General features: G+C 38.7%; 1 protein-coding gene across 1 annotated transcript in view; it reads right to left on the reverse strand.

Moving 5' to 3' along the window:
- The window catches only part of ASTN2 (astrotactin 2), a 1142502-nt gene that overhangs the window by 971941 nt on the left and 154538 nt on the right, over nt 1–16023 (reverse strand). The window contains exon 2 of the mRNA XM_036751653.1: nt 5619–5806. Within this exon, the coding sequence (XP_036607548.1) occupies nt 5619–5806 (188 nt within the window). The remainder of the gene's footprint in view (nt 1–5618; nt 5807–16023) is intronic.

Below are 16023 nucleotides of genomic sequence, written 5' to 3' on the forward strand. Positions count from 1 at the left end.
TTATGGGGATGAGTTTATCAGATGTTTTTCTTCTTGATATGTAGGGACTGAGGCATCAGAATGACCAGGTGGGATAGAAGTGGAGATTAAAAAATTCACAGGGCCATTGAAGGGGATGTGAAAGTCTACATTACAAGAATCAACTTTGCTGATATCATGATCTTACAAATGGCTGGCCCTGTCTGGAGCTTTACAAGAAAGGGAACAGACTCACTCACTCTCTCTCTCTCTCTCTCTCTCTCTCTCTCTCTCTCTCTCCCTCCCTCCCTCCCTCCGTCCCTCCCTCTCTCACCTTTTTCTCCCCTCTCATATATTAACATATAATGTAAGCACAAACTATATAAATATATACATATAATATATTATACATATAATATATTATATGTATATATTTATATAGTTTGTGCTTACATTATATGTAGTCTGTATGTATATAGACTCTATAGTCTCTATCTCTATACACACAAACATATATATATATATATATATGCATAGACACACATACATGTATACATTGGCATTGTAATGAGATCTAAACCCCAAGAGAATACCAATGAAAAGGCATATTGAAAAGGAGATGTGACAAGAAAGCCATCAGGGGAAGGGAGGAAAGTGCTTGCAGGGAGAATGAGTTGGGCCCTGCTTCTCTTTTCTCCTTCTAATACCTGCCCATGCATGTCTGTGTACACGTGCACAGACTTTGCTCCCCTGCTCAACTCTGCACTGCAGCATCTCCAGGGCTCCCTTGCCTTCTCATTCCCCCTTTTTCCTCCATTTGGTTCTGCACTGCAGCATTTCTGCCTTCCCCTTCTTTTCTCCCAAGAAACCTGCCTGCAGGGGACCTAAGGCCTTCCAGAAACTGTCTTAGAACTCAGTGAGATTCCCTCTCTGCAGGCAGATGTCTATGCCTTCTCTCCCAGACTACTCTGATCTTCATACCCCTTAATTCATCCCTCTCTGGTTCTTTTTAGGGTTTGCTAGTTGATATCATGAACTCTTGTCTGTGTATTTCTCTTACACAAAAATATACAAACCTACATATCCAGCTTTCTACTATGGTACTCTGATTTGCCAAGCATTTTCAATTCTGAGAAACAAGTAGTTCAAGCATCATCATTCTCATTTTATAAATGAAGTAACTGAGGCTCAGAAAAGGGAAGTGACTTGCCTAGGGTCACAAGGTAAGGGACTGCAGAAGACAGGGCTTTAAAAAGTATTTTCTTCAATGACCAATGATTTCAGGGATGCAGGTATTCCCTCCATCAGATTACACCCCATACCTGTCTTCTCATCCAATCCTGTACATGGATTCTTACCCTGCACTGAATCCTGCTCCAAATCCTCCATAGATGATTCACCCAAGTTGCCAGAGACCTTCCTCTAGGTCTTCTTCTAGAGCATCATACATAGAAACATAGGGCTTTAGAGAAGAGAGCGTGTTAGACACCAAGTCTGAGGATTGGAGTTTGGTGACCTTGGGGAGGTCACTTACTCTCCCTTAGCCCCTGTTTTCTCATTTATATCATGATGGCATTGGACCACATGACTTCTCAAATTTGCTTGGGGAATTGATTAGGCACCAGATTCTTCCCTTCTGGATATTAATAATGCAATGTGATGCATCTGGCCTTGACATTAAAAATCCTCTACTGTCAACCCAACAAGTCCTAAATATCCACTCTGGTTCCACTCCAATAGCTTAGGATTGTTTCATGTTTGTAGTGATGGTGTGGCTGTCAAAGGGAGAGAAGAGTGCTTTTCCTGTTTTTAATCTCCAAGCTTGATGTCCAGATCATTGCTTATCAAGGTACTGAGACCTTTAACACAGAGAAGCCCCGAAAAGCAGAGAGGCAGTGGGGTACAGGCAACACAACACTGAACTAAGATTCAGAGGACCTAGGTTCAAGTCAAAGCTTTTATATTTACTCTATGCATGGCTTTGGACAAGTCACTTAACCTCTGTTGGCTTCTGTTTGACAGGACTGGACCAAATGGCATCCTAGTCTTCCTAGCTTTAAATGCATTTTTTCATTATTAACTCAAAGGGCTTTTGAAAGGGACACAGCTATCACTGACCTTATAACACAGTTTATCATGTCTAGACCCATCCAAGTGTGCTCTGCATCTAAATCTTGAAGCAGCTTGGTCAAAATATATGATTTACCCAGGGAAATATATAATAGAGTTGGTCAAATGATCATAGATTTAGAGCTGGAAAGGACCTTACAGACCATCTAGAATTTCATAAATACAAAACTGAGGTCAAGAGAGGTTCAATGATCTGTCCAAAGAAAATGAATAGAAATTTGAACTCAGATTCTCTGACTCAGAAATACAGCACTCTTTTCATGGAACCACATTAGGAACACAGAAGTACCCAGAGACAGATTCCCCAGAATCCATCATGTTCTAGATCAAATAGTCTTGACTTGACTCCTTGGTTCTTGTTTCTTCCCAGAGAAATATCTATACCACAGAAATAGAGCAAAGAATTCTAACAAGGATAAGACCAAAAGTTCTACTCTTCTGTACTTTCGTTAATTGCCAGCATCCCTAGAATAAGAGAGGCCAGCATTGTACATTGGACCAGCTGCACATAGTTGTTTGCTCAGTCCATGACAGCTGCACTCAATTCCTTTGTGTGGTAATAGAACCAAAGCTGAAAAGAACAGTAGTGGGGGCTGATCCAGCATGGCATTAACTGGGTTGACTTTGTCAGTCATGTGACAGAAGTTGTAGTATTAACAACAGTGATGTTGTCAAAGCCAACAAAGTTTTATCAGGGGTGGGATCTCACTCTTCCCATCACTCTACCAAGGTGAGGAACCTGAGAAAACACGTATAGTTACCCTGATTTAGAAACGGATTCATTGCCCAAAGGCTGTAATCTCATCGCTTCATCAGCTGAAGTGATACTTGGGAACTATTTTTAGGTGCCTGAAAACATCTATTCCGTCTGCTTCCTTTGGATGGTTTTCATTCTGCTTTATATTTGAACATGTTATATTTCATCTTTAATTAAGTGCAAGATGCCTCAAGTCCTTTAATAAGTATGTGAGATATAAATAATAAAGTCATAGAATGTTGGGATATAGAATATTAGAGCTGGAAGGGACCCTAGAAACCATCTAATTACAAACCCATAATTTTTCAGATGAGGAAATGGAACCCGGAGAACTAAATTGCCCAGTCACATGGTAAGTTAGTTACAAGAGCAAGATTAGAAATAACCTAGGCCTGTTGACTGCCAGTCCAGTCTTCTTTCTACTTTATTATATTATATTGATTCTCATTATATCATACTGCTTGGGGCCAGAGGAGCTAGGATATACAACAGGTAAATTTTGATGAAAGAGGTTAATTGAAAAGACAGGAGCTATAGTAAAAAATCCTGATTGGGAAAAAAGGAAGGGAGAGGGCACTGGTGGCCTTAGGGATTAGGATGGGAGTGGAAGAGAAGACACTGAAAGGAAAGTAGCAATGGGAGAAAGGGAAAGGAAGGAAAATAAACATTTATTAAGCACTTGACAAATATTACCTCATTTGATCCTGACAACAATCCTGGGAGGTAAGTGCTATTATTATCTCCATTTTACAGATAAGGAAAATGAGGCAGACAAAGGTTAACTGACTTGCCCAGGAACACACGGTTCTTATGTGTCTGAGATAGATTCGAACTCAGCTCTTCCTGAGTCCTGGTCTAGTGCTGTCTACTGTACGTTTGAAGTTCAAGAAGGAAAGTACCAGAACGCAACTTCACCTGTTTATTAGCTGTACACATAACTAACCCTGTTCAGAGAGAAAATCAACAGTGAATCTCAGTGACCTGAAGCTCCTGCTGAGTTCCAATTTTCATTTCTGACCCCAAGATGAAATCTCAGAATCAGAGGGGAAAATCGAGAACACATAATCTACATTCCCTTCCTTACCCCACTCCTATTTATCTAGCCTATATCTGAAAAAAAACACACGATAGTCATTTTTGTGTGCGTGGTTCAACATTCATTGTGATATCATATACTTATATTAATGTTATGTAACATATACTCTTTCATTTGGCTTAAAGCTTAACTGCATCATGTGGTGTAAAAATACACACATATACATACATATATATGTGTGTGAGTATATATGTATATGTATATATTTGTATATGTACAAACGTAGGTTGTGCTGTGGAATATATTATATACGTAGATAAATCTAGATACATAGGCATATGTGTATTATATATATGCTACTCACATACACAACTCTATCATATATACTTCTTAAATAACACAAAGGATGTTGATTTGTTCCCTCACATGATCTGCATACTTTAAGCCCAAAATTAAACTTACTGTCTGACTGGGGAGTGAGTATTTCTAAAAGAAAATGCACACATTCCCTGTCTCAGACCAAACCCAAACACTTAAATCTAGAGGATTTAAAGATAAGAACTGAGAACACAGCAAGAACATAGGTTAAGGGGTCTTGAAACCTGGGTTCCTGTGCTGAAGTACCCTTCATAAATCACTTGACCTCTCTGTGCCTAATTTTGCTCATTTCAGAAAAGGAGACAACAGCCAACTGAGGTTGATTTTGAGAATCTCCTGGGATGACATATGGTAAAATATTTTGAAAGGTAAAATGGCATTATCAAATAGCTTCCCAAACACATTGAACTCCTTTACGTACCTTGAATTTTTGATCCTAAGTGAAATATAGGTGATATGATCCATTCTAAGGAAGGCTATCATCTGAGCTCAGATCATTTTGGCAGACCAATGAAGTCTGGATCTATGAAACAAATATTATTTCCTGAAAAGTGTGATAGATCAAGGAAGATGAAATTCATGGATCAGTGAAGATAAGAAAAGCCAGATGGTTCCTTTCAACTTAGAGAGAGCATGGTAGAATGGATAGCAGACTAGGCTTTCAGTCAAGAAAACTTGGGTTCTAATTTAGCCTCATACTTACTAGTTTTTATTACCCCTTAGAAAGTCACTGAACACCTCTGTGCCTCAGGTTTTCCCATGTGTAAAATAAAGGGGTCAGAATTGATCATTTCTCAGGTCCCTTCCAGCTCTAAATCTATGATTCCCTAAACTTTGACTTTCTGCTATCTTACGGATGCTAATATTGTGAGTTATATGTCATAACTATAAGTTCTCTCCCAATTCTATGTTCTGTGTTCTAGCATTCAAAGGGTTCTAAGTTCTTTTCCAACTCTGATGTTCCCTGATTCTGCGAAATTCCATTAAAGCACCAAGTGTATTGCCAGGACAGGTTATAAACTCCGAATAGGACATGTCAGATGATAAACAGGTCCCTCTATTGACCTCAGCCAAAAAGCTAGGACATTAGAAGGCTTTTAATTTACTGTATGAAATACATTAGTTTGTCACCATTGATAGGCGATTGCTAGCTCTATATCGGCCCAAATGATATCAAAAAACTCAAATGACTTTTGGCTTATCAAAAGCGCATTCCCTCACAAAGTAGAGCCATTTTACCATCAGCAAGTATGGAAGTCCCACCTCTCCACCCTACCTCCCAATAAACAACTTATGGCAACAAGCCGTCTGACTTACTGACTCCCGGAGGTTTCCCTCCCTCCTTCCTCAGTAACTCACCATCACAGAAATATGCAGGATATGCATCTGCTCATCCACAATCTCTGAAGGCTCTTGGAGAGTGGGAGGAGTGGCCCTTGACAGCTGCCCAGCACTGCCCATGGAGACATGGAAATAGAGGGTGCCATTTTCTAGCCACTGCTGTCGCCAGTGTACCAAGGAGATGTCTGCTGCTGTTCCTGACATTTCTAGAAGAGACAAAAGACAAGTAGCTGGATTAACTGGGTGGCCCATAGTCAGTGTTCTGAAGACACTTGTGATAGAGATAGGATGATATACAGCTTTTATGGTGACACCAAATTATTCTATAAAATTGACTTCAGCCACCTATCGAGTTGGGGGTGCATAATAAAAGAAGCTAAGCAGAGCACTGAATTATGTGATCTCGAATAAGTCATTCTCTCTCTCTCCCTCTGTCTCAGTTCCATTATAATACAAATACTAGCTTACATTTATGTAGTGTTTTAAGGTTTAAAAAACGTTTACTTTCTCACAATGATAACATGACATACATAGTACTAGAGTGATTAGTCCTAATACTAAATGATAAGCTCAATGAAGGCAGAGACTATGTGTTCTCTTAACCTTTCATTCCTCATGGTGTTCCATACACAGTGCACACTCAATGTTTGTAGAACTGAATTGCTGTTGTATAGATAAGGCAAATGGAAAGATCAAGTGATTAATGTTGGCCCAGACAATTCAAAAATAGGCATCCCATGGATACCTGCAAACCAAGTTAAATAAAGTGATTAGACTAGTTTTAGGTGAACAGATCTTTGTCAACCTCTCCAACAGAAAAGATTGGGTTTGTTGTTTTGTTTTATTGGTAGTTGTAGTGGGCTACTATCCTTATTTCTCTAAATATCAGGATTAAATTTGTGCAAAATTCTTCTTCTCCATTTTACAAGGGAAGTGGCAGAACAGGATCTGAAATGTAAACTTAACATTTCCAATTGAACTGGTTATACTAAAATTTAAGAAGAATAAAAAAATAATAAAATCCTTGTATAGTTTTATAAAAAGGCAGATCTTAACGAAACATCAATATAAAATAATAATTACTATTTAAGAGATCTCTATGACTTCCGGGCTTGCCAGATTTCTTTTTAGAAATCCTTTAGTATTGCATTCATTTGTGCTATTAGTATTCTTTTGGCACAGCTTCACAGGCTATTAAAATATTATCATCAAAGAAGCTATGAGTCATATGTTGACAGTCCTTAGATCTGGGTTCTAGGTCAGAATCGGTCACTGCATTGTTTTGTGACCTTCCTTGGTAAGGCCATTTCTTCTCTCTGTTTCTGTTTCTTTATCTGTAAAATGAGTGGTGGGGTGGATGCCATAGATAATGCCTCAGGTCAATTCTAGAGCTAAAATGCTTTTATTCAAAACTTAAAAGGTCAGTGATTTTTATTGGTATTGATATCCTTTCCACCTATGTAAACCATGGCCTCTCTTCAGCATGGCAAAATGCCTTTGAGAAAATGTCCATCATCAAAAAAAATGCATCACAGGATAAAAGATATAGAATTGAAAAGGATTTCAGAAGCTCTCTGGTATCACTCAGTTTACAGATGAGAAAACTAAAATCCAAAAATGTTGAATGACTTAGAGCTAGAAGGGAACTTACAGACCATCTAAAATTTTATAAATGAAAAAACTGAGGTCAAGAGAGATTCAATGATTTGCCCAAAAAAGCACAGGGCCTGAGTCAGAAAGACCTGAGTTCAAATCTAGCCTAAGACATTTAGTAATTGTGTGACACTGGGCAAGTCATCTCATCCTGTTTGCCTCAGTTTCCTTATCTGTAAAATGAGCTGGAGAAGGAAATGGCAAACCACTCGAGTATCTTTGCCAAGAAAACTCCAAATAGGGCCACAGACTCAGACATTCCCAAAATCACTGAACTACAGCAATCAAACCTGTGACTCCAGAGCAACTGCTCTTTCCATTTTACTATCACCCTGTAGCTAACCTGGTGTTAAGCTCTTTGGAATTTAATTACACTACTTTTTAGACAAAAGGATGCAAAACCTTTCTGGCTGGAAGCTGTGCTCTGCTGGCAAAGTCGCTGTGAAACCAGGGTCACATCTATTCTGCAAGTAAATATTCAAGCAGGACTTTGGTGAAAAACAAATACCCTACATTCTAATATTCTTTATTCTAAAGATACTATCCAACTCTAACATTCTATGTTGTTATATTCTTTGTTCTAATATTCCTACATTACCAGAAAAAATAATGAATATATTATCTTCAAAAGGTATTTGAAAGAAAACCACCTACTAACCATTTATTAATTGTAATGTTGATCTATACACATACTGAGGGAATCCTTGATGAAAATATGAGAAATAGGTACGATTTGGAGAGGAAAATGCTATAGTAGACTATATCTTTATTGTCACAAGTTGTCTAAAAATTATGGTTCTCATTGTATTAGTTCTCATTGACTTTAGTGAATTGCAAGACAAAATTGCATTTGACTCAGAAGGAAGCCTCGAAGATTCTCCTCCAATATGGAGTCTTTCTTGGACACATTTAAATTGCATACAATTTCTTAATAAATGCAACCAAGGCTGTTTAATGGTCCTCTGATTATTCACATCAAAAGAAGCATAAAACAAAAAATAAGTGCTCTTCCAAATTATTTGCTGCTATCCTTGAAGATACCCTGTTTAGTAGTTAAAAAAAAGAGAGATTCTCTACTAATGCTAAAGTTCTCTAGATACTCTCATTTGTGGATGACACTATGTTCCCTCTTCAAGCTCCCAAACAGGGCTTCCTCAGTGAAATATATGCTTATCAAGATGAGACCAGACAAACAATCCATGACAGAAAATCAAAATGGATGAAAAATGTCCATTGTCCAGGCTGTTATATGAAGTTGGATTGAAGAGGCATGTCCGTATATGTATTTCAGACATTGTGGATTCAATTTAATCCAAATTAAAAAGAATTTATTAAATACCTACTATGTATAAGAACATTAACAGGCAAAAAAGAGAAAATAGACCCTATCCTCGAGGACCTTAAATTCAGAAATGCATGGATTTTGTTCTATTTAGATGTTATAAGCTCCATGAGGTTTGATTACCATCACTGTGGTGATAATTCTCAGATCTATTTATCCAGCCCTACCCTCTCTCCTAACTTTCAATCTTACATCTCTCAATGCCTATAGGACATCTTGAACTGGATGTCCCATAGACATCTTAAATTCCACATGTCCAAATCTAAACTCGATATCTCTACTCCCCACCCCATCTCTCACCTCTTCCTAATTTCCCTGCCGTTGAGAGTACCACCCCATCCTCCCAGACACCAAGGCTTATCATCTTAGGTATTATTCTCAAATCTTTATTTTCTCTCACATCCCCTATCCCATCCAATCCATTGCCAAGTCATGTCATTTCTGCCTTGATATTATTTCTAGTATCTGTATGTTCTCTTCTCTCCACTGACAGTGCCACCTCCTTGGTACATCACCTAGTACCTGGACTTCTGGTTGATCTTTCTTCAAGTCTCTCTCCAGCATATTCTCCACTCAGCTGTCAAACCGATCTTCCCAAAGGATAGATCTGATCATATCACCTCTCTATGCATTAAATTCCAGTGGCTCCCTATCACCTCCAGGATTAAATATGAAATTCTTTGTATGATATTCACAACTCTTCTAAACCTATGCCTTTCCTACCTTTTCGAGTATTTCTACCTTACTTCCCGCCACATATTCAGCGATCCAGTGACATCAGCCTCCTTGCTGCTCCTCAAACAACAAACCCCATTTCTTGGCTCTGTATATTTTCCACTGGCTTTCCTCCATGCTTGGAATTTCCTCCTCATCTCTGTGTCCTGGCTTACTTCAAGTTCCCGGACATATTCCAAACCTTCTACAAGAAACCTTCCCTGATCAATCTTAATGTTAGTGTTTTCTCTCTGTTATCTGTATAAATCTTTTTTTGCTCAAGTTGACAACATGCTGTCTCTCCCATTGGAGTGAGCTCTTGAGAGCAGAGAGAGCTTTTTTTTCTTTGTTTTTTTTTCATTTCTTTGAAATGAAATATCCTCAGAGCTTAGCATAGTACCAAGCACGCAATAGGCACTTTTAAAAAATGCTTGTTGATTGGTGCTTCTAGAGATATATCCATTTTAAGAACTAAATTTTTAACCTGAATTGGCATAAATTTGAAAATAAAAAAGGCAAATTTAAATAATCAAATGCACTCAGGAAACAAGTATTCAATTGATTAATTTTTGACTAAGATACTATAGGTTCTAGAAAAAAATCTAAATCACATTGTTTTGGAGGGCTGCATAATAGAGGCTGTAAAAGAGCCACTAAATAGAGGATACCTGGGTAAAAATCACAGTAATGTACCAAGAGGCATACTGTGAAATGAGTTCCTATTTACAAAATAAAGGGCTATAATTTTTTTTGTTTGTTTCAGAAGGAATATTGTACTAGGCATCTGGGTTTGAATCTTGCCTCAGATACTTGCTAGCAGTTGTGTGAGCCTAGGTAAGTCATTTAACCTCTCTATGTGACTGTTTCCCCATCTGTATAATGAGACAGTTGTATTTGATGGCCTCTAAGGGCCTTTCCAGTTCTAAAGCTATGATCCTACAAATTTTTCTATTACAAAAATGTTCACTACGTGATTTCTTGTAAGTTCTTTAAGGGATCATGTTAGATTAATGAGTTATATGAATTTATTAAAAATATGATTAAGTTATTTGAGTTCAAAGATATTTCTATGGGTTTTCAAGTCCTAGGAAAAAATCTGCCTGATAAAGGTTCATTCTGTTAGCATTTGCCTTAAATAACACTAAAAGCAAATGCAGGAAAAAGAAGGTTTATGGTAGGGTTTCCTGTCCCCCCCTCCCCTATTGAAGTAAATTTTCCTGACTGCCCAGCCAAGGGTTCTTAACCTTTATATTAATGAAGTTTTATTTGTACAGTAACTTTCTATGAGGTGCGCAGGGCTCACAATATTTTATCATTTAGGAAAGGCAGGTAGTAGACCTAGTGTTATGGATAAGGGGACACAGGGAGATTTTTGTGACTTATCCAAGATACCTGAGCTATACGTTCGGAGTGACAAAATATGATCTTCCCAGTCCAGCAGGGAAGGTATTCTAGTAGGTGTGTGTGGGAAAACAACAATAACAAAACCCTAGATTCAGGCGACCTGCCTACAAATTCAAGCTTTATTATTTCCTATCTCTTAGGATCATCATTTAACTTCTTGGGCTCTCAGTTTCCCCATCTGTAAAATAGAGGGAGCAGGGTTGAACTTGATGATTTCTAAGCCCTTTGTAGCTCTAATAGTCTCACAGTTACTACTGGAAAGAGTAATAGATTCGGAATCAAAGGATATGATACCTAAAACCTATTACCTACTACCTAAAACCTATGTGACCCTGAGTGAGACACTTTTCCTTTCCAAGCCTCAGTTTGTTCATCTGTAGCATGAGAGATTTGGAATCAATGTTTTCTAAGGACAGTTAAGTGGTGTAATGAACAAAGAACTACAGTCAGGTCTAGAGTTCAAGTCCAGCCACTAGCTATGTGACCTTGGATAAGTCACTTAGCTTCTGTTTGCCTCAGTTTCCTCAACTGTAAAATGGGGATAATAATAGCCCCTACCTTGGAGGTGCTAGAAGGAGGAGCTAGAACATGGAGGGTTATCTTGAGGATCACATGAGAAAACGCTTAGAAAGCACTTAGTATAATGCCTGGCATATAGTAAGTATTCTGAATGCTTATTTACTTCCCTACAACCCCCTCCATTCTGAGGGGGAGAAATCAGGCTGGATTATTTTGGGGAAATTGCGCAGTGTTTGGTTCCAAAGTGCTTCCTAATAGAGACAGAGACAGAGAGAGAGAGAGAGAGAGAGAGAGAGAGAGAGAGAGAGAGAGAGAGATTATATATATATATATATATATATATATATATATATACACACATATGTATGTCTACACAAATACTTCCCGGTAATTACTGTTTTATTGTGAATTTTTCATCCTTCTAAAAAGTGTGACCTTTAGGGCTAAGTAGAGAAATTCACAGTGGGCACAGATACATAACAGCTTATATCCAGTGATGGCCTATGTGCACAAGTTGACATAAGAGATTTCACTGAGGAAGTGAAAGCTCCAAAAAAAGGTGGTGGGTCAGTCATTTGGAGAAAGGGGGGATCTTAGGTCCCAAATGCTGCAGAGCCACCGATGGAAAAGATCCAGAAGCTGGCTCCAGCATAGTGGATATAAGGATAAGGATGTATGGACAAGAATGATGGAGGCGGAAAAAAAACATGACTAGATTATAATCTGCCCCATGAGGTGAACACCCACATTGATGAGTACACAGATCCATCGACATAGAAGTACCTTCTCTTCAGCTCTCACACCAGGTCTCTATAGTATTGGTTCTGAGGTTTCCTTCTGCTCTGATGTTCTAGGTTCTCGATTTTGACTAAGGTTTCTTCTAGCTCTAAAATTCTAGGCCTCCGTGATTCCCCTGCCACGTGGTTGTAAAGAAAGGGTCACGGCTCTGTAGGTTCACTGGGCCTCATATAACTGCTTTCCTCTTCACTCAGGGCCCCAGTCAATCAGCTCCTTATTGCCCTGGTTCTGTGCTGAGCCCTGAGGCTGTGTCCCAGCAAGAAGCAAGGTTAGGCCATTAAGGTAAACTTCCTTGCTCAGCACCCAGCTAATTATTCTGTCAATCAATGCAAGGCAATGGCAGGAGTCACTGAGAGCCAGCTGGGGTGGGGCACTGCTGGCAGGCACTAGGGGAATATGCTCCCTGGATTAACCTAAGCAAAGCTCGCAACTCCATTTCCCTGGAGGGAGGGGAATGGAGATAGAGAATTCCTCAGCACATTCAGCCTCACCTGTGGACAGAGCAGGCCGCTGAAGTGATCTCAGATGTGACTGAATTTCCCCGTATGTGGTACCCAACTTCCACTGTGATGCAGCTCACTCCACCCCCACACACAATCAATCTTCCTTTCCTGTGTCAGATATTTCCCCATAGAAACCTATCTCTCTGGTGTCAACACTGTCCATTGCCTACTTTGTTTTTCTTTTTAAGTCCAAACACTCCTAGGAGAGGTATTAGTACCTATCAGATGAATATGCTTATAAACATACAGAATTGTTGAGTTATGAGACCTTAGAACATAGACTGATGGAACGTAGAACATAGGATATAAGAGCTTGAGGGAATCTGGGAGAGTGAGAAGTCCAGCCCCCTCTCGTTACATATAGGAACATCCAGTAGTAACTTAGGGGCAAAGGCAATACCAATAGACATTAAGGTAGGGTTCCCTTATCTAGGCCGGGGTTACATGGTTAACCAAAGGGCAACTGGAGAGTCAGGAAAGGATCTCCTTGAGGTTTGCATTTTAGAAAGCACTCAGTACTGGCAAATGTCAAAGGGAAACAACTATGAACACAGTGAATACTGAATCAACACAATGTCTCAGGACACTCTTTCCTGCATGGAAAAATCTCTTGTCTCAGAGAAAGAAAAATATCGACTGGCCCCAAAGCAAGGAACCTCCCTGAAATGCAGCAGAGGTCCTTGTCTAGATAATCCAGCCCTTCATCCATTAAAAAAAAAAAGGTCAAAGAGATAGAGGGAGCAAGAGAAAGGCCAGACTAAGATTTCCCGCTGATTGATTTTCCAATTGCATTTTCCCTTTTATATTTCTTCATTCGTTACATATAAACATTTCATTGAAGTCTTCAAGTCATATTACAATCAAACTTGAAGCAAAGGGGGACTTAAACGCATTTGGTCGGGAACCAAGACGATTCCCATAAAAGCAGATTATGCTGACATGATGAATATAAAATGAAACAGCAGATATTAAAGTTGGAGAATTGTTACTCCATGCCTTCCGGCTCCATGCTGACTACAGTCCCTGCTTCCCTCCTACCCCCATCCTTTGTTTGACTAAAATCATAAAGAAACACAGCAATGGCCTTTTTGCCTCACACCGTTTCCCCCCAGTAGGCTACGCTTCTTGAAATATTCAGCAAGCTCAAATCCCCTCAAGCTTCCTATCCAAGGTCTCCTCTAGGTCTAAAATTTTATATGATTATATGGATAGGTGGTCTCCAAGGCCCTTTCTAGTTCTAACACTTTTCATGTTCTGAGGTTTCTACCAGCTTTAACATTCAAGGATTGTATGATGCTAAGACCAGCAAGAAGATTTCGACTATATCAGTAGTTGTAGACAAGGCTATGTGCTTCTTTATTTGTCATGGATGGCTGCTTTTCCCTGCTATCAGCTATGCTCTTCTTTTTAATGGATTTGGCTTTTTCCCCCTAATCTATGGAGCTTATATTTTAATTTAATTTCTGAAGGTCATTTTTATTCTATGTCATTTATTCTAAGACATCTTAGTAACACCTCCTATATGGATAACTACTAGTATATGGAATTCGGAAAAACATGTTGATTCTCCAATGAATGGTTTGCAAAGGGTCGGAGAGACCTCACAAAGGAGGACTTGAATGAGACATAACATCACCTTACAGGGGAGTGTTATGAGACATGCTTAGAAAGAGTCTGAGAAGCAACCAAAAGAGGTAGAAGGGAACGAGAGTCATCGCTCTTACTCACTCCCCTCCCCATATCAAATTATTTGTCAAGTCTTATTGATTTGACTTCTTCAGAATTTCTCACATCTATGCTCTTATTTCTGCTTACCCTGCAACCACTCTACTTCAGGTCTTTATCACTTTTCACATGGCCACAGTAATAGTGGGCTAGCAAACATTTCTTAAGTGTTTCCAAATTATTTCTCTTATTTGAGTCTTTTTACTTCAAACTCTCTTCCCTATGCGCCAGTGATATTCCTAAAGCAAAGGTCTATATGACTATTTGACTCTCCAGCTCAATGAGGGAAATGAATCAATGAGCCTTAACATTTATTAAACCTTTACTATATGCCAATCACTGTGCTAAGCCATGGGGACGCAATACAAAAGAAGACAGTCCTTCCTCTCAAGAAGCTTTTGTTCCAATGGATAAATAACATACATAGGGGGAGTTGTGGGCAGGGAGAGGCACTTTGTTCTAGAACCTGTAGGGGTGGGCAGATGGCAATGGTGACATAGGAAAGTAAACACCCAGCTGAAGAGCAATGGTTGAGTTGACTTGGTGGTTTTACGGAGGGGGCTGGGTGAAGGAAAGGCCATGAGAAATTGTTAAGAAAACCTCTGGAAAGGAAGGAGTAAAGTGAAAAGTGGCTAGGGCGTTCTTCAAACAGTGTTCAAAAATCTCCTGAGACACCCCACTAGATCTAAGATATTCTTCCTTTGACATTTAAAGCCCTCCATAGTCTGCCTTCCCACTATCTTTGCAGGCTGATTACATTCATCGTGTACTCTAGGATCTGGCCAAACTCACTACTTTACTTTTTTCCCCTTTACATAACATTTCATCTCCCAGGTCTATGTTTCTCTATAGACTGTCCCTGTGCCTGGAGTTTTATTCCTCCTCCCCTCCACCTTCTAAGTACCTCAAAGGCACAGATCAAATATCACATCCTTCAATAATCCATTCGTGATTCCCTCACACTTTAGCACTTCATCCTTCCCCAAATCTCTTTGTATTTACTTTGTATATAACCCATATTTACTTATCTGTGAGCATGTTGTACCAGTAGTGTGATGGTAAATGTTTAACGATTGGTTCTCTAAAAAAAAATAAGGTCTCTACCGTACATTTTTCAAGTTTAATCTACATTATCGAAACTTTCTCCAGTACTTTCTTAAGTGTTGACAATCAACAAAACAATAAATCAAGCTCTGATTTGGGCTGTTTGCTGACTTGCAAGGTATAAATATTCACAATGAAAATTTGTCAGTTGCCTCTCCTGAGCCAGTTTGAGCTTATTCCAGCACACTTCTGGTCGCATCTCTCTGGTAGAACGTAAGCTCCTTGAGGTTAGGAGCTGACTTACTTTTGAGGTGGTAATAGTAAAGGCTTGCAAAGTGCCTGTCTCATAGAAACTATATATATATATATATATATATATATATATATATATATATATATATATATATGTATATATATATATATATATATATACATATACACACACACACACAAATACATATAGTTTTGGTTTTTTGCTTAGAAATTAAAAAAAAAAAGATTTTAAAATGAATTTCAGTGGATATATACATACATATGTATAAATGTATATTGTGTGTTTATAGGTATGTATGGGTTTATATATGTATACACATGTATCTATATATACAAATATAAAAATAATAAATGTAATATACAGACAAATGTATGTATAAATATATACATATACATACATATGTGTGTACATATATGCATGAATGTGTAGGTATGGTATATGGCATAT

This window comes from Trichosurus vulpecula, chromosome 3, assembly GCF_011100635.1.
Source record: "Trichosurus vulpecula isolate mTriVul1 chromosome 3, mTriVul1.pri, whole genome shotgun sequence".
NCBI lineage: Eukaryota > Metazoa > Chordata > Mammalia > Diprotodontia > Phalangeridae > Trichosurus > Trichosurus vulpecula.